Source organism: Colletotrichum jinshuiense, chromosome 10 (assembly GCF_051148585.1).
Source record: "Colletotrichum jinshuiense chromosome 10, complete sequence".
NCBI classification, from domain to species: domain Eukaryota; kingdom Fungi; phylum Ascomycota; class Sordariomycetes; order Glomerellales; family Glomerellaceae; genus Colletotrichum; species Colletotrichum jinshuiense.
This window is the reverse complement of record NC_139303.1, coordinates 791587-808492: the sequence shown is the minus strand read 5'-3', so window position 1 is coordinate 808492 and position 16906 is coordinate 791587. Positions and strand designations below refer to the sequence as shown.

General features: G+C 57.2%; 4 protein-coding genes across 4 annotated transcripts; 3 read left to right on the top strand and 1 right to left on the bottom strand.

Moving 5' to 3' along the window:
* Positions 1-159: 159 nt before the first annotated feature.
* On the top strand, positions 160-1131 carry EsH8_X_000201 (Alpha/Beta hydrolase protein; the record flags this gene model as incomplete). Its single annotated transcript, XM_083274289.1, has 1 exon — positions 160-1131. One exon carries the CDS (start codon positions 160-162, stop codon positions 1129-1131), a length of 972 nt encoding a protein of 323 aa, XP_083119681.1.
* Positions 1132-9388: 8257 nt separating this feature from the next.
* On the top strand, positions 9389-10522 carry EsH8_X_000200 (dihydrodipicolinate synthase family protein; the record flags this gene model as incomplete). The annotated part of the gene is made up of 1 exon (XM_083274288.1): positions 9389-10522. One exon carries the CDS (start codon positions 9389-9391, stop codon positions 10520-10522), a length of 1134 nt encoding a protein of 377 aa, XP_083119680.1.
* A 1470-nt stretch (positions 10523-11992) lies between these two features.
* Positions 11993-14397, top strand: EsH8_X_000199 (uncharacterized protein; the record flags this gene model as incomplete). The annotated part of the gene is made up of 5 exons (XM_083274287.1): positions 11993-12061; positions 12877-13236; positions 13330-13484; positions 13556-14156; positions 14239-14397. 5 exons carry the CDS (start codon positions 11993-11995, stop codon positions 14395-14397), a joined length of 1344 nt encoding a protein of 447 aa, XP_083119679.1.
* A 715-nt stretch (positions 14398-15112) lies between these two features.
* Positions 15113-16627, bottom strand: EsH8_X_000198 (molybdate-anion transporter; the record flags this gene model as incomplete). Its single annotated transcript, XM_083274286.1, has 3 exons — positions 15113-15754; positions 15837-16328; positions 16427-16627. The coding sequence occupies 3 exons, from the start codon at positions 16625-16627 to the stop codon at positions 15113-15115; spliced, it is 1335 nt and encodes a 444-aa protein (XP_083119678.1).
* Between the last annotated feature and the right edge of the window lie 279 nt (positions 16628-16906).

The window sequence follows — 16906 nt, the reverse complement described above, 5'->3', positions numbered from 1 at the left end:
TACATTGTGATCCGCTTGCTTTTCGCCTATTGCCGCATTCGGCGAAATGGGACTAACCCGAGAAAAGTCGACGTGTGGAGACATTTTCGGCCCGATCACCGATCTTTATAACCCCCGCACGCCCGGCTTCGATATCCCAAACCTCCCTATTCGCCAACAATGCCCAACACGGAAAGCCCGGAACACCGTCCGGACGCCAGTCCCGAATCACCTCTACCGCTGCACACCTTTCCTCCTCCTACCATCGTACCGCCGCTGAGGCAGCCGCATACGCAGACCGTAATCTTCTTGCACGGCCGGGGTTCCAGTGCCCGGATCTTTGCGCCGCCGTTCCTTTCCGCTTCCGTATGTGGAGCGATAACAGGGCCAGGAACTTTCAGGGACGCGCTGCCGCACACCCGGTTTGTCTTTCCTACGGCACCACGGTCGCGCGCAACAATCTATCGGCGATCCATTATCAACCAATGGTATGATGGCAGCGGAGACTGGGAGGAGACGGTGCTCGGCCATGCAAGAGAGACGGTAAAATTCGTACATGCACTGATAGAGGAAGAAGCTATCGCTGTAGGTGGAGCGTACAGGGTCGTCCTCGGCGGCTATAGTCAGGGGTGTGCGGCTGCACTTCTGTGCTTGTTGTTGTGGGAAGGGGAGCCGCTTGGGAGCGTTCTAGGCATGTGCGGAATGCTGCCTATGGCCCGCGCCCTGGAAGATATTCTGATCGATTACCGCCAGACCACAGATGGCGATGATAATGGCGTTCTAGAAGGCGGACGTGAGGACGGCATTTTTGAACCGACAAGTGGCGAGCTGCAGCCAGACCCCTTTGACCGGGACGGGGATGAGGATGCACCAAGCACTAACCCACTAGCCCAAACCTTGAGTGTTCTTCGAGAAGAGATAGGCCTTCCACCGCCATTGGCAGACGCTGAGGTTTCTCTCCGGAAGACGCCCGTATTTCTTGGTCACGGAGCCGAGGATGACAGGGTCTTGCTCCGATATGGAAAACATGCCTCGCATGTGTTACGGATGATGGGATGCGAGGTTATCTTCAAGACGTACGACGGGCTCGGTCATTTTTATTCCAAGGACATGTTGGAGGACATGCTTGAGTTTCTCAAAAGCAAGGCGTGAGGTCCCGAGAGCTGTAAATAAACTGCGAGAACATTTACGCTATATTCAATACGTTCCAATGCCGGGTTCCTGCTGTGGCCTATAAGCTTGGGGGATTCGGGCATTTCCCTTCCCACGCGGAGTTACTCTTTAAGGACGAGGACCGGCAAGACTGTAGCAGACGAGATATCCACAGGGCGGGTTACCAATCCGTCAGGTTTCTGCATAGAGTTTGGGTTACCGTGGGACAGTAGCGTCGGCGGGATCTAAGAAAAGAATCTTCCACCGTTGAGCCGGTGGTTCGGGTCAGAGACGGCCCACATTCTCGTGCCGAAGAAAACCGGCTCTGGACATAGACGAATACCCTCTTGGTTTGAGAAGACAACGCTTGATTGATTGGGAATTAGTGTTTCTGTCCCTCCAAAAACGATGGAGCGTCAAATCTTAGAGTCCAAGCCGGCCGCCTAGAAGCCCACTCTGGTTGGCCAGCTTAATGACTATAGCGGAGGCCAAGTTGAGAGAGTTTGGGGTTTGTTTGGTTCCAGTGAGTCTGTCTTTCTTGATAAAGCGGCTAGGTACTAGTAAAAAGGGGTTCACACCATGACAGCCCACCATTTCTTACGGTATGCCCCTGTCGGATATACTTTCTCGAATGCGTGTTGCAACCAATCAGCTTGGAATAGAGAAAAACATGCGCCCCTTGAAAGAACGTTGTGGGAAATAAAGCGACGTGTCGGTTTCGTGTCTCGTAGGTACGACTTGCCACCACGAGATAAGTCGATGACTCGGGACACGAATTAATTTTCCTCCATCCCATGGCTCTTTGAAACCTCCACAAGATAACTCGATGCTACCAGGGCTGAAAATTCTCTCATCACAGCGCTGCGCTATCTTGTCTTCTTCAGACTTCATCCATTCTCCTAATCCCGAGTTGTAGACCTTGGGGGGTGTTTGAAGCTTCGATCGAGTCATCATGCATAGCCTCCGAGACAGTTTTCGGTCGCCGAAAACAAGACATCTTCTCGACAAGGTGTGGTATGGCCGTTTTGGGAGGGCTGTGGAGAGTAGAAGTTCTGCGGTGCATACGGAAGTGATTGATGTTAAAAAGTGATTTCTCACCAAATATTCTCGTCCCTTTGCTGCCTGATAGCTGCAGTCCGAAACCGAGACTTGGTGCCATGCCCTGTGAGCACTGCCAATTTTGAACATTAGAGATCATCGAACATTCAGCGGCCGAGTAGTCGAGTGCGTGTATTGACGCAGGGTCAGATGTGTGTGTCGGCCAGCAAGCGATGCAGCGGCGGTGACGACCGATCACCAGCGTTATATAGCATTTTTGGCATGGCAGGACTTGGGCAGAAGCACAGAGAGAGCGGCAAAATGTCGCCGCAGAAGAAGCGTGTTCTCCGTGCGCTGACAGACTCTATATCCATGGGCAATCTTGGCGGACAGGCTTGGAGAGAACAACCCCGGTGGGTGTCGGTGAGCAGGGTCAGGGGCCCTGGCCCAATCGGTAGATCACGTGTGAAAAAGAAAGAAGAAAAAGGAAAGAAAACAGCCAACGAGAAGGCACCATCTTGCTGAACATTGGTTTGGAACTCAAGGTCTGGATAATTTCACAATGAGAAACATAACTGGTTCGACGGATAACCAGGCTAATAGAAACTTGCCAAAGCCCCTCAATACCAAGCCCAAAGACCGAGGTCTCGTTCGGGAGAAAAGAACAAAAAGAGAAAGATGAGTCGCTGAAGAAATGACTTATAAAAGCCGTAGCCCGTATTGTATTTGGTACTGTAGCGTTTGCCCTAGCTGCTAGGCTGCTTAACAATACTCCGTGCAGGCAAACCCCCAGTTCAGGTCGCGAGGTAAGAAGACCTTCAACAACCCACCTCCCGCTCTCACTCTGATGCCCGAAAATAGGCACAGTGTCTCACGGGATTTCGAAACTGTACCCGGGGAAGAGCACGTCGTCGAATTAGGGTAAGGGCATTGCAGGTTGCCGGCTGGTGCCTTGATCCGTGTCGGGCCGCGGCATCGTCTTCAGCCCCTGGCCTCTGGGACGAGCACAATGCACGGCGCTGACCCCTTCCGTTCCCGAAATCCTGGGTGAATCTTCATGGGGGACGCCTTCCCTTCACCTGGGCTCCATTGGGAAGGTCTTTCGAGATTCCTTGTCAAGCCCGCAGAGGGGGTCGTGGGGTGTGGGGGGCTCAGCGAGACAGCCACCTTGGCCGCCGGCGGGATTGGCGAACACTAGCAGGGCCTTCCCATACAGACCTAAATCTGATATTTGAGCGCCTAGTAAGAAACAGTGCTGACGTTGTTTGCTTTCTGTCGTCTAGAGGTGAGCGCACATGCGGACCAAGATGGACGGAAAGCAAGGCGGAAGAATCCCGTTAAAGACATGAAGGTAGCAAGTTGAAATCTGGTTTCTACAAATATGAAATCGGGGTGATTCATATTGTTGCCAATGAATAATTGGGCACTGGGCAGATGAGGGCGGCATCGTAGGACGAGAATAGTGTCAAGGGCCTAGCGAAGTTGCCACGAAACGATGGGGTCAAACCAACAGTCTCCACGTTAGTGATCTAGAGAAAAAAAGTGGTTTACCGACTATAAGCGCAAGCTTTTCTGTAGGAATCGACGAATCTCCCCCAGATAGGAGGAAGGAGAAAACAGCACTTTGACGGATGATGGTTGCGCAATGGGACGGCTAAGCTAGCAAGGAGACAACAAGATATTGCCTGGGGAAACACTGCAGCACTGGACATTACAGCCAAGTCCTATAATTCCAGTGCTATAGTCTGTTTCACTTTCAGATCTCATGATAGCTGCAAGACACGTGTATGAGAGCCCATCGCAGAACCGGCCCCCATCGGCATTGGCCGGCTTAAGAGCAAAGGATCCTCTTGGACCTTCCATTCCGAGTGTGATGACAGAAAAGGCTTCCTTGACAGGGTGGGAACACACAGTCAGCCATGGTCATCGTTGGAAAGCTGTATGCGCCCGCCGGGCGACATGCAGCTGGAGCAATGCGCGATGAGCTAGCCACGCGAGGGTGGCGTCGTCAACATCAGGTTCGGTACCAGGCCAGGGCTCTCGAGATCAGCAACGCATGACGCTCCGCCCCCGGATTTCCAAGGCCTGCAGACGTGGCACAAGCGGCTCAATGCTGATGTTCGCAACGATGATGCGGTGCCAGAGGGGTGGTTTCCCTCCAAAACGGGCAACGGCGAGTTGTTCGGTAATGTGTAACCCGTACAGGCCCTACCTCATTGGCATTCGAAGTCCGAGATGGCTCGGGAGCTGCAGGGCATTCTCGAGAGAATGAGGCCAGAGGCGCGATGAGTGACTGGGGGGGCAAGAGAGTTGTGGTGGCCTCGTGTGTTTCTCCGTCAATCATGGCTAAGAGGCGTGTCTTCTTTCGAAGCCAAAAGAATGCGAGGCCGTGTCGATAAACGCCACGGTGTACTGCGGCTGAAGGGACGGTCTTAGCCCAGAGAGAGAACATCAGATGAGCGTCGTACAAAATGCGGGGGAATCCGGTCGTCCGTCGTGGAGGGGGGATGAGGGTGGCAATGTGCCGTTAGCCGACGCGAGGTTGCTGCACCCAGCAGTGAAAACGGCATGGTCCCGCGGCGCAGCTGCAAGATGAGCCAGAGAGGGGCTTGCAACATGACATTCCACACGATTCAGGTGGAGTTCTGCAGCATTCTGGGGGGATATTCTAGTATTGTGGTCAGCAGACGCTCCCAGGTATTCGCGAGCGCGCCAACGAGAAGGCCAAAATGCTTGACGGCGGGGGGGTTGGAGAGCGGACAAACACTGTGAGAAACAAGATTGGCCTGCACTGTCAATACACCAAGGTGAAGGGCCAAGGATTCGGGCACACGTACAGCCTCCTGGCTGGTCACGAGCCCATGTATGCACCCGAAAGTCGAAGCAATAGGATGCTTCCATGGAAGCAGGGGCTGGAAAGCAATGTTGACCGGAGCCGTCTGCGGCCGTCATCAACGGGCAGACGGTGACAGGGCGGTGATATCTTGCCGTGCCAGGGAGCTGCAGCGGGTGATCCGGACTCATTGGATGCAGGGTAAGACGGAAAGAAATGTCGGATATGATAAAGGGCAGACACACGGCGACGACCAGCCGTGCCTGTCTGCCTGGCACTACCCGAGACGTGGTTTAGCAAGCACCTCGAACGTGAGGAGGCAATAACCAGACCTGGGAGTGCGCATTTCGAGGCCCCAGCGCCCTTGGCTAGCCGACAAGAAGGACTCATGACAAGAAAGACCCCTCGAACTAAAGATGCTAGCTTCTTGGATCTTTGGTTAGCGTGGGGGTTAGTGCCTCCGTCAGACTGTCGATCCGTCCGGGATGCGATTGCAGCCTGGCTCAGTCTGAGTTGCTGTGCCGTTCGAAATAACACGCCTGGCCCTCTCCACTACATTGCATTTCATATTTCGGAGAGACAAGGGGACTTTGGCTTGGAAAACTGATAATAAGGCATTACGGACACATGACGGAGACATGTTCCTAATCTGGAAGTATGAGAGTGGAGTTCCATTGTGCCATGCAGTATCTAGAAGCAGCACATCTCAAGACGGGTTAGCTCGTTGATGACTTGCATCTGCACCGCGCTGTGTGCTGTGTGTCTGGTACCGGCTGCTTGTTTCGCTCTTTCGGCCTTTCGAGCGATCCTCTATGGGATCCATGGATTTGGCCATATCCAGATTCGATTCACACTGTTTTTGTATCAAACCTTGCTCTTAAGACAAGGGCTCGACAAGCCTCCGCTTTCTGGCAGCGAATTAGAGGGCCTCGTGCTTCTCAATAAGGTAGAAAAAGGAAGCGGGGGGTATCCCTATTCCTATCGTCTTACCCCGACCTCTGCTGCTGAGCTTACGACGACCATTGTTCTTGCGCAGTGCAGCGCCGTATGCGTGCGGCGGCCGTGGACAGGGTGTGGCGCCTCTCGCGAACCCAGCCAGGCCACTTCAAAACCGACCGCCACGAGTCAAAAATAAATGAAGACGAGTTTTCATAGCGGTAGCTGGGCGTCAATTCAATGGCAGCGAGGCGTGGCAATGATATACGAAATGGGAGAATCGAAGTACTGGGAACAGAGGCTGAAAGCACTCTCACATCATATAGATGAATAGCGGGAACGGAAGACGCCTGCTCCCAGAACGCTAGACACCCGAGTTCCCACAAATAGCAGCAGTATATCTCTGATGACCATCTTCCTTAGAGCGTGAGAAGCTCAGACATTCAATACAGGTGGACTCTCGTTACGATGCTGGACGGCGGGAGGGAAAAAGGAAACGGGTCGGCCCTCCAGTTCATCAACTTGAGCTTACGTGAGCAAGGGTCTCATTAAATATGGCGAGAACTGGGTACTTACTTGGCGTGCATCTGTTGCGTTGTCGTCCCATGGTACAATGGTTCCAGCTCCTCTTGCTCCCGTTCTGCGAAGGATGCCACTGCAACCTTCCAACCCCAAGATGCCAACCATTGTTTCCGGATGACCGCACGATATTGGAGAAGCAGCGCGCCCAAGGACAACTTGACAGGCTCCCATTCAATGCTTCGTCAGTCTCGTCTCGTCACGTCACTCACGGCCAGCATCACCAGTCGGGAGTGGGCCCATCCAATGCAGCATTCCCATTACGTCTTTCGCTGGCCTAGCGGACTGCAGTTCGAATCGGACATTTTCTGTCGCTTGGCGAGCTCGACGTTGCTGGCCAGGTGCCTCTCGTCTCAGTACGTGCAGACATAGTTCATTCACTGCATTTCTCAAGTCACATGCCCTGAAAAATCGTCATGATCCCGTGCGACATGCACCAGGCCGCTATTCTCACCTGTGGCCGGCAATCAATTGGCTGCGAGACCCCGAATATGCCCGTCGACGTATTGGCGGCCAGTGACTCCCCACTTGGCCTTGTCCTCGGAAGAAGGCAAAATACCAGTGGTCGGGGTTGTTGGGCTGCTGCTGAGCTTTTTCGTCTGAGAAACTGACTGACTGATCATTTGCAATAACGCACGTCTGGCCAAATGGCCATTGTGGTCCTCACCCGCCGACACAATCTCACGATAGTTGGCTGTTCCGGACACATTCAGAGTCGACTACTGAGGAATGACACGTCAGGAACAGCTCGACAGGGGCACCCGAAGAACCAAGGCCAGATCGGCGCAATGGCTGTTTTGACTGCGAGTGTCATTCCGTGACGACACCCATCTCATCCGCAGATCCTATCACCAAGACCCCGTCGCCCCAAAGTCTGGCTGGTCTAGTGGTCACCGGGCGAGGGCATCGTCGTCATGATGTGCCACCCTCAAACGGCCCTCATTCGGTCGCTATCATTCTCCGATCGCGAGGTAAATCTACACCAGCCAGCGAGGAAGATGTCTTTTCGCCGATGGGCGCGAGAATCCCCCGATCTGGCAGGGAGTAGGCATCAGCTACCTTACCACGCTGCCTCATTCAACGGATGCTTTATTCAGTCGCAGGAAATTACCTTGTAGCCATATCTTCCTACCCATCTTTACTGGCGAAGATGACACGGTGGCTCATCTGGACCAATTCCGTTCCACGTTTTGCGTCAAAAAATGCCCCCCCACGTTCCCAACGCATATGCATGGGCTTCGAGCGATCCCAAACAAAGATAACCACGACGAACTCAGCCTGCTGGGCATCTTCAGCCTGGGGTGGTCAGCTCCAAATACTCGGGTCTTCCGCCGGGCGAGAGGCCCCCTTCAACACAAACCCTTGCGGGGCTTTTGTGACAGCAAGGCACGTTCGATTGAGAAACCACAAAGGCTGCCATCGCTTCAAGAAATGTCGGCAACCTTCGCCTCGACTCCTTCACTCCGCCGCCGAAGCAACACATCGGCATGGCCAGCCTGGTCTTGGCTTATGCCGGCTTCTCCGCTCATGTACCATTCGGCGTCCAAAACTTTGGCGAGGTCGGCCTTGTCAGCATGATGCGACGGTTTGAACCCCTAGGAAACAATACTAGTGTGTGGCTACCCAGCCATATGGGGGCGTATGAGGCGAAAAGGACCAAATGGCCAGCGGCCGCCTTATGCCTGCCAGCGTGCTTGAAATGCCAGCCCTGCCATACAGGAACGACATTCAAATCAGTTTTAAATCCCCTCGTCAAAATTTGCCAATTACGACCCAGCTCTTCGTCACCTCCAGTTCTCATATCCAAGTCGGCCTTGTCTCACGTCCCGCCCAGTTCTCATCTGCCCGGTGCCTCCAGCCTCACTGTGAGGATCGGACTCTACTCCGAGCCCCCGGTAACGATGCATGTATGGTCAACCTTCGGGGTTTGTAATAGCCCGATCACGCTGGCGGCCCCTCAGCTGAAATCGGCGTTGAGAGCAAGGTATGCCGGGGTCAGCTGGAGCTAACCCCCACCCAGCTGGGTCTGGGGGGCGTTCCCCAGAAGACAAATGTCCTGCTTGACCCCAACTCATTCTGGCCTGATCTGGTATGGCCCAGCGTTGGCTCTGGACATCCCACACACAACCCTCCCGCTAGCAGACACCGGCCTCATTTCTTGCATGGCTAAGCACCGGCCCTGCTTATAACTCGACGCACTGTGTCGCACCGCCCTGGTCTGGGCGCTAAAATCTCCTAAGGATCCCGGTCTTCTGCTGCACTTCTTCGTACTACGGCCGTCCACGACAGATCCTTGACGTGGTCAGAATGGCCTGCTTTCTTATTCCTACTCGCGTGGCGCGTCTGTTCAGTGTGTATGCCAGCCAGAAAAAATATGTACCTGCTTGTCTCGTTCGAGGCCTGTCCTGTCTGCCTGCTGAAGTCAGGCGACGCTTCTTCGATGTGCGGGAAGAGCCACTGCAAACATGAAGCTGCATAGGACCGCCCGCCACCAGCTTGCATCGAGACTGTCATGGGCCATGGCGAGCAAGCAAACAAGTTCGATGGGCGTTATCTTTTGCCCCATCCATCCCTCCCTCCCTCCCCCCTCTCCTTCTGTCTCTGTCCTTCTCTCGATGATAAAAGGCTCCGTATGTCCCCTTCCTCTGGCAGTAATCGACATGTTGGCAACCTCGTTGTGTCGTACTTCCCCAACCCATATACACTGCCAGTGCCTGGCCCCCATAGACCTATCTTGTTATCCTATTAGCCCTCTTGCCATATCCTACCCTTGCTCTGCACATACCTAGCACGCGTTGTACAACCTACGTCGTGCTTCCTGTTGTCATACTCGGGAACCAGACTATCTTCTGCCAAGCTGCTGCAGTAAACATGGCTCCTCACAAAGATGCGCCGTCACCGGCGGGTAGTTTCACAACCGGCTTCAACAACCTCTCCTTCCGTCCCAACGCTTCATCGAACCTCAAGATTGGCAGCGCGGCCGCGGCCGAGTCGCATTCTCCTCTCAGCAGTTCGTATGACAGCGCTTCGCTGGGGGAAGACCTCCGTGATACCCGGCCGCTCGTCCCTGGAGTATACGTGCCAACCATGTGCTTCTTTGATCCCCGGACTGAGAACGTCGACACCGAGACCATTGCTCGCCATGCGGTACGACTCGCCCAAGCCGGTGTGACGGGTCTTGCAACCCAAGGGTCGAACGGAGAAGCGGTCCATCTCACACACGCCGAACGCCAGCTCGTCACGGCGACAACCAGACAGGCCCTCAGCGACGCCGGGTTCTCCCACATGCCCATCATCGTCGGCTGCGGGAGCCAGAGCACTCGCGAGACCATCCAGTACTGCACCGAGGCCTGGGCTGCCGGCGGAGACTATGCGCTTGTCCTGCCGCCTTCCTATTACGCCGGCCTGTTTGCCCCGTCGTCGGAGACCATTTTCGAATACTTCAACTCCGTGGCAGATGCGTCGCCGATTCCCCTCATCATCTACAACTTTCCGGGAGCCGTCGGGGGGCTGGACCTGTCTTCCGACGTCATCGTGAAGCTGTCTCAGCACCCGAACATTGTGGGGGTCAAGCTCACGTGCGGGAACACGGGCAAGCTGAACCGTGTCGCCGCCGCTACGAGAAAGCTGTCAAAGGGCTCCAGCGCCGATGCTCCCGACTTCCTCGTCCTCGCCGGCTCGGCCGACTTCTCGATCCAGTCGCTGGTGGCCGGAGGCCATGGCATCCTCGCAGGGCTGGCCAACATCGCCCCCAAGGCCTGCATCAGAACCATTGAGCTCTACCAAGAGGGCAAGGTCCAAGAAGCCCAGGACATGCAGGAGATCGTGTCACAGGGCGACTGGACTGCCATCCAAGGGGGCGTCGTCGGCGTAAAGGCCGGCCTCCAGTCGTGGTTGGGCTACGGAGGCGTGGCCCGGAGCCCCCTGCCAAAGCCGACGACGGAGCAGATGAAGAAGTGGAAAGAGGGTTTCCGCGACCTTGTCATTCTTGAGAAGTCTCTCTAAATATGGGACCTCGCTGTCGACGGGCCCAGAGCCAACGCAGAGAGAGGACCACAAGCAGCGTCCCGACTCGATGCGCTGACGTGGGCGAAGATGGCGGTCTGGAAGCTACGAAATTGATCTTGGGTTTTTGTTGGATTCAGTGCATAGATTTCATGCACCCTCCCCCCCAAAAAAGAAAAGCCAATGGTCTTTCTGGCAAGGCTCACTGGCGTTTTCCTTATGTCGGAGCCGTCTTGGACAGCGGCTCTCCGGTCACTTCTTCATCCTTGTTTCCTACTTCAACCAAAAGTTATATTGCCGAAGGAGAAATTTGGCCTCAAAAGATGTTCATCATATCGTATTTAATATTACTAGCATATTCAACCAAAGCAAGATCAGACCGTTGGTTACTGGGTAGTCATCTAAATCAGGCCGTGTCAAAGAGTGAAGAATCCATCAAGCACGCGAAGCAGCACAGCTTGTCTCCAAAAGGCCTCTCCAACTAATCGATTTGTCTGACACCAAAAAGACATTACTTAATATGATGTGATGATGGTCGGTTTTGTATCATGTCTGGAGACCATCCTCCTCACATGGTCGAATTCTCGCAGGCCTTCTTCTCGGTGTTTGCTGCTACCTGGCAGCACGATTGCACACGTTCCAGCAGAAAAACACGCCAGGAAGCGCACTCGCAGTTTGTGACCGCGATAGGACGGGCCTACCTTTGCCCACGTCAGAGCTCCTCGTGCGCCTCGCGCGGCATGATCATCCGCGGCCCCCTGAGCAGAACAGCATCGTGTCGCCTCGGCCAATGCCGTCTCTCGATTGGGCGCCCGAACATTCAGAGCTTCCTTGGGGGCGGTGAAGAAAAACAGGGAACGAAAACGAAGAAGAACAAAACCCCAAGGGTTTCGTGGCCCCCGCCCCCGTTGCACCATCGGCCGCCTGCATCTCGGAAGAGCGGCAACCCTGCGTAAACGACAGCTGGTGCTTCTTTTCGTGCGACCCGGGGAGAGGTCGTGGCCGGCAGCACCAGGTCGTAAAGGCTGCGAATCGGCGGCAAGCGGGAAGGGCGACCTGGAGCTCTTTGAATTGGGTACCGGCTGAGAGGCGAGGAGGTTGTGGATGCATAGGACGGGGCCTGCCTGACCGCTCCGCTTTCCGCGGTGTCGCTTTGCCGGCTTGCGCAGCTCGTGATATGCACGCAGCCATCCGCTGGGTTTCCCGGATTTGGAGACGCCAAGTTTCCCTGCGCTTCTCCTTATCATCGGGAAGGGGACTCTGTGCCAAGCGCTTCCCTGGAGGGACCGCGACTCATCGGCACGGCCTTCGAGCACGTTGTTGGGAGGGGCCGTGGCACAAACTGCCGCCGTTGCTATTTCCGTCAGTGTCGATAGTTGGTGCTACGGACCGTTCCTGGGCGGGATCGCCATGGCCGGCTGATCATGCGCGAATGTACTTGGGAGGAGGGACTTTATCGACATCATCGTCATGCGGCGCAACGGTGCGCGACGGCTCGAGCCAGAGGCTTTCCACATGTTGGGATTTGTATACCACAAGGTCGGTAACGGCACGGTGATGGGAGAGATCCCGCGGCGGTCGTTTGCTCAACGACGGCACGGGTGAGGAGCAGCTTGGCCGCTCCCGATGGAAATAGATAAAAACCCGTCCTTCGTTCCCCTGCATTCTCTCAATAGAAAACTCGATTCTATTTGCCCCCTGGCTTTACGACCTTTTTCAGATCACTTCCTCCTAATATCGCAATGATCCCCCGGCCGACGCTTGTCTTTTTCATCCTAATGGCCGCTCCGTGGCCGGCGGCTGGGCAAACCCACCCCGTTGTGGGTGTGAGGTCCGGCGTCGACATGCGGACTGGCGAGACGCCGGTTCGGAGGAACATCAACAGTCTTTACAGCGAGGCAGGGCCACAATGGTAAGGTTGCGGGTTCGGGTTAGGAACGGTTGCGAGCTCGCTGACAGCCTCACCGGGACCTTTACGTCGGAGCGCTCACGGCCATGCAAGACGCAAACGAGACCGACCCAACCTCATACTTCCAGATCGCCGGTTCGTTGTCTTACCGTTTCTCTGTCAACGGCATTGTTTCTGACGATGCCAGGTATTCATGGACAGCCGTACATGGCGTGGTCTGGCGGAGGGCCGCAGTCCGGGGCGGACGCGGGGTATTGCCCGCACAATGTGCGTTGTCGCTGATATCGGCACCATCCGTGGGGTTCCCAGCTAACAATCCCGCAAGCAAGAGCTGTTTGGCACCTGGCACCGCGGCTATCTCTCGCTTTACGAGGTTCGTACGCCGTTCCACAGTCTCCATTTCTACCGCCCTCGGCAGGACTGACACCCGCCCCTCCCCTTCCAGCAAGTGTTGGTGCGCCAGGCCAAGCGCATCGCCGACGCCTACCCGGAGCCTTCCAGGCGTCGCTACATGGAAGCCGCCGAGAGCCTGCGCATAGCCTACTGGGACTGGGGGGCCGACCACCACGTCCCGCCCGCGACGGCGATGCCGACCGTCGTCGTCAACAAGCCCGTGGGCGGCGCTGTTCGGCGAGTGGCCGTCCGGAACCCGCTGTTCCGCTACGACTACCCCAGGTCAGCTCTCAATGGCGCCTTTGGCAGGTTCGACGGCAGCAACCATACGAAACGGTGTGTCAGGGACGGGGAGAGCTACCCCGAGACGGCCAACGAGAAGCTCGCGGGCTTCAACTTGAGGGAAAAGGTGGTGAGTCGGGACCTTTTTGTGACCAGGCATGATTAGGAGACCATGGCGGCTTCTGGAGTTGATATGGTGAGCGTCTTCTCTGACCATCCGCAGTACAATGTCTTCGTCAGGTCCAAGTCTTTTGACGAGATGGTTTCGGCTCAGTCCCAGGGGGCCAACTTCGAGGGGCCACATGGGGAGATCCACGTCGCGGCAGCGTGCGGCGAGGACCTCGTCTACCTCTCCACCTCGGCTTTCGAGCCCCTATTGTAAGTGAATCTACGGAGCCCCTTTCATCCCTCCCCCCTCTTGATCCTCGCGTCTGACCCCAGACGAAAAGCTGGCTACACCACGCCAACGTGGACCGCCTCGTGGCCTTCTGGCAGGCCCTTCACTTCGAGAACGCGAGGATGCACTTCTCGTACCCCTCGTACGAGATGTTCGCGACGCCCGCCGGGACGACCGTCACGCCGCGCTCCCCGCTGTGGCCCTTTGTCGGGGCGGGGGGCGACGCGCTCACGAGCGAGTCCGTGGCGCACGTCCGCGACTGGGGGTACACGTACGCGCCCATGAGATTCTGGGACCAGGCGCCGGGGGAGACCAAGATGGCGGTCAGCAGGACGGTGAACAGCCTGTACGGCCCGCGGGAGCGGCAGTCCTCCTTCAGGGGGGCCGGGTGGCGCGGAGCTGCCGCGCGGAGGAGGGAGTACTTCGCCAAGGTCGAGGTCGAGAGGGGCGAGCTGGAGCTGCCGTGCCAGGTGCAGCTGTTTCTGGGGGGCAGGCTGGCCGGGTCGTTCACGTTGCTAGACATGCCCCGGCGGGGGAGGAGCTACGACGAGATTCCCCTGAGCAGGGGCATTGAGGCGGCCGGCGTGCGCGGGCTGTCGACGAAGGGGGTCGTGGAGGCGATCGAGGAGGGGCTAGAGGTCGTCATCAGGAAGGTGAGTGCGACCGTGGCACCCGTTCCCCCTGGGAGCCCCGTGGAGGGTTCGGTTTCGTGGCTGACGGCCTTTCGCTTCGTAGATCGATGGCACCACGACGCCGCTGGATCGCGTGCCGAGTTTAAGGATCGAGGTGGAGGACGTGGACGTCGTTCCGCCGGACTCGCCAGACGAACTGCCGACGTTTGGTGCTGCGCGGAGTCGGCCCGCGATGGCGCGGCCTATGCCTGTTGATGACTAGACGGCTCTTGCGGAGGTTCCCTTTGACACACTGGCTGTGTACAGGCGTTGTGCTTATTGGCAGGCGGGCGGGGGATAGATGGCTGGGTGTTGTTTTTCTCCGAGGTGTTTTGTTTCCCAGGTGTTGGACAAGAAGTGAGGCGAATGTTTGTCTGATAGAGAAATCACGGTACACACAGAGACAAGAACAAACGGTCCTGTCAAGTTTGAGAATGAGACAGCTCCTACGGGGGGTTTTTGTGCCCGCCTCGTGATCGATCCGTCAGACGACGTTGATTCCGCCTCACGCCCGGCGCCCTGGGGGTGTCTCCGGTGCACACGTCGCTCGGTTCCAGAGACGCGATGTGTCCGCGCCTGCGAAACGTCGGACGGGTTTGGGGGGGAATGACCAGTCAACCAGGACCGAGCCCTGGCACGACGAGACCCGGCAACAGGGCGGTCGGGCGGGCGAGGTTTAAACGGCCCGATGGGTTTCGTGAGACGGCGTGTCTCACGGGCGCTTAAGTGGACGTCAGTCGGTGAGGACGTCGTCGGTCGCCTGGGCTGCGTTGGGCGGGCTGACGACCGATGGCCCTGGCACGGCGGGTTTTGTGACTTGGAATCAAACTTGTTCTATTGGTATTGCGCATCTCATCATTTTAGAATACCTGTTTTCCGTACCCTCTCCCTCTCACTCTCTTTGCATTCGCGCACGCACAACCCCGCCCCCAGTCTACCTACACGTCCTGTCCGCCCATGAGCCACAGCGCGCCGCAGCTCGCCTGGAGCAGCATGCCGCACACGAAGAACACGCGGCCGGCCTGGTCGTCGCTGCTGAACATGAGGCTCACGACGACGAAGACGTTGAGCGGGATGCGCAGCACGCCGTACACCTGGGCCCTCACGCCGTCGTCGACGACCTTGCCCTTGAGGTAGCCCATGGACGGGAAGTACAGGCCGACGCAGGCCTCGAAGAGGCAGAAGAGCCAGAAGGTGACCTGCTCCGGGCGCGGGCCGCCGGTGCCGAGGGCGAGGAAGACGACGTTGGCGGCGAGGAGGACGCACAGGAGCAGGCGGGACGGGGTGGAGACCAGGGCCGAGAGGCGCGGGTACAGGAGGGAGGCGAGGAGGGTGGAGGCCATGAAGGCGGCGAAGATGATGCCGTAGGGGAGCGTCTCGGGCGACGACGACGCGGCGACGAGGACGGGGCTCCAGAGGACCACGAAGAGGTACATGGAGCCCTCGAACATTGTCGAGGCGAGCCCGATGGTGAGGACGCGCCTGTCGGTCATGGTGGTCCAGAGGCTTGCGGCCTTCTTGGGCTTGCCCTTGGATGCGTCCGAGGGGGACGCCTGTCCTGCCGAGCCGTAGTTTTCGTCCTGTGTTTTTTTGTTTCGCCCGGTCAGCCTCGCAGTCCCAAGACACGATGGATATTTTCTTCATGAAATGAAATGCGCTTACCCATTGGGTGGAAATGACGACGGCGGCAAAGGCAAGCAGGGCCACGCTGGCCAGGAAGGGCGCCTTGCGCGTCCCCGTGGCGGAGACGAGCCACTCGCTCGCGACGCCGCTCACGATGGCGACGACGCTGTTGACGGTGCTCATGAGGCCGAAGGTCCGCGACAGGTCGAGGCCCTTGTCGGCGAGGCGGCGGTCGTGGAAGTCGGTGACCATCCAGCTCTCGAAGACGCTGAAGAGCAGGCTCGTGCCCAGGCCGCCGAGGACGCGGCCGGCGAAGAGCAGCGGCAGGCTGGGGACGGTGGTGAGGAGGCACGAGAGGGCGTAGGCGGCGCAGAAGAAGAGGCAGCTGGCCCTGCGGCCGTGGCGGTCGGCCAGGGAGCCGATGAAGTAGCCGCCCACGGCGCCCGAGACGAAGCCCGTGGTGAAGAGCGTCGGCACGAGGTCCGAGGAGACGCCGTGCTCGTTCTTGTAGAGGGAGTAGAGGAATGGGCCCTGGAGGCGGTGTCAGTGAGCCGCGAATCTTCGTTTTTTGTTCCTTTCGGCGCGATGGTTTGGGGTGTGTGTCATGTGTTATCAATTTTCAGTCGTACCTGGAGCCAGTCTGAGCCCATGACGAGGGCGTAGACTACGTAGAACGACCACTGGGAGTCCTGCTGCTGCTTCTTCTTCTGCTTGGTGTCCTTCTTCTCATTTTCCTTCGATGCCTTGTCCTTCTCTTGACCTCTCTGGGCGAACAGGACGCCGCAGGCGAGGAGCAGGCCCGCGAGGTTGAGCTGGTAGATGTCCAGCATCGTGGCGGCGAGTGGCTATGAGCGGATTATGAATCGCTTGGTTCGCAGGCTAGCGCGCAGTGAGAGGAGACGTCTTTTGAAATGAGAGTGAGGTTGAAACAAGGTGGAAAGATGAATGTGAAGAGTCCGGAGCTTGATTGAAATATCAAAGGCCCAGGTGTCCTCTCTCTCCTCTCTCTCACTCCATCCACGGGGCGATTTTCCGGGGGCCAAGCTGGAGCATTGGGTGTTTCGGGCGCACAGCCGCCAGGGGGCCCTTCGACATCCAGCACCGCTGGG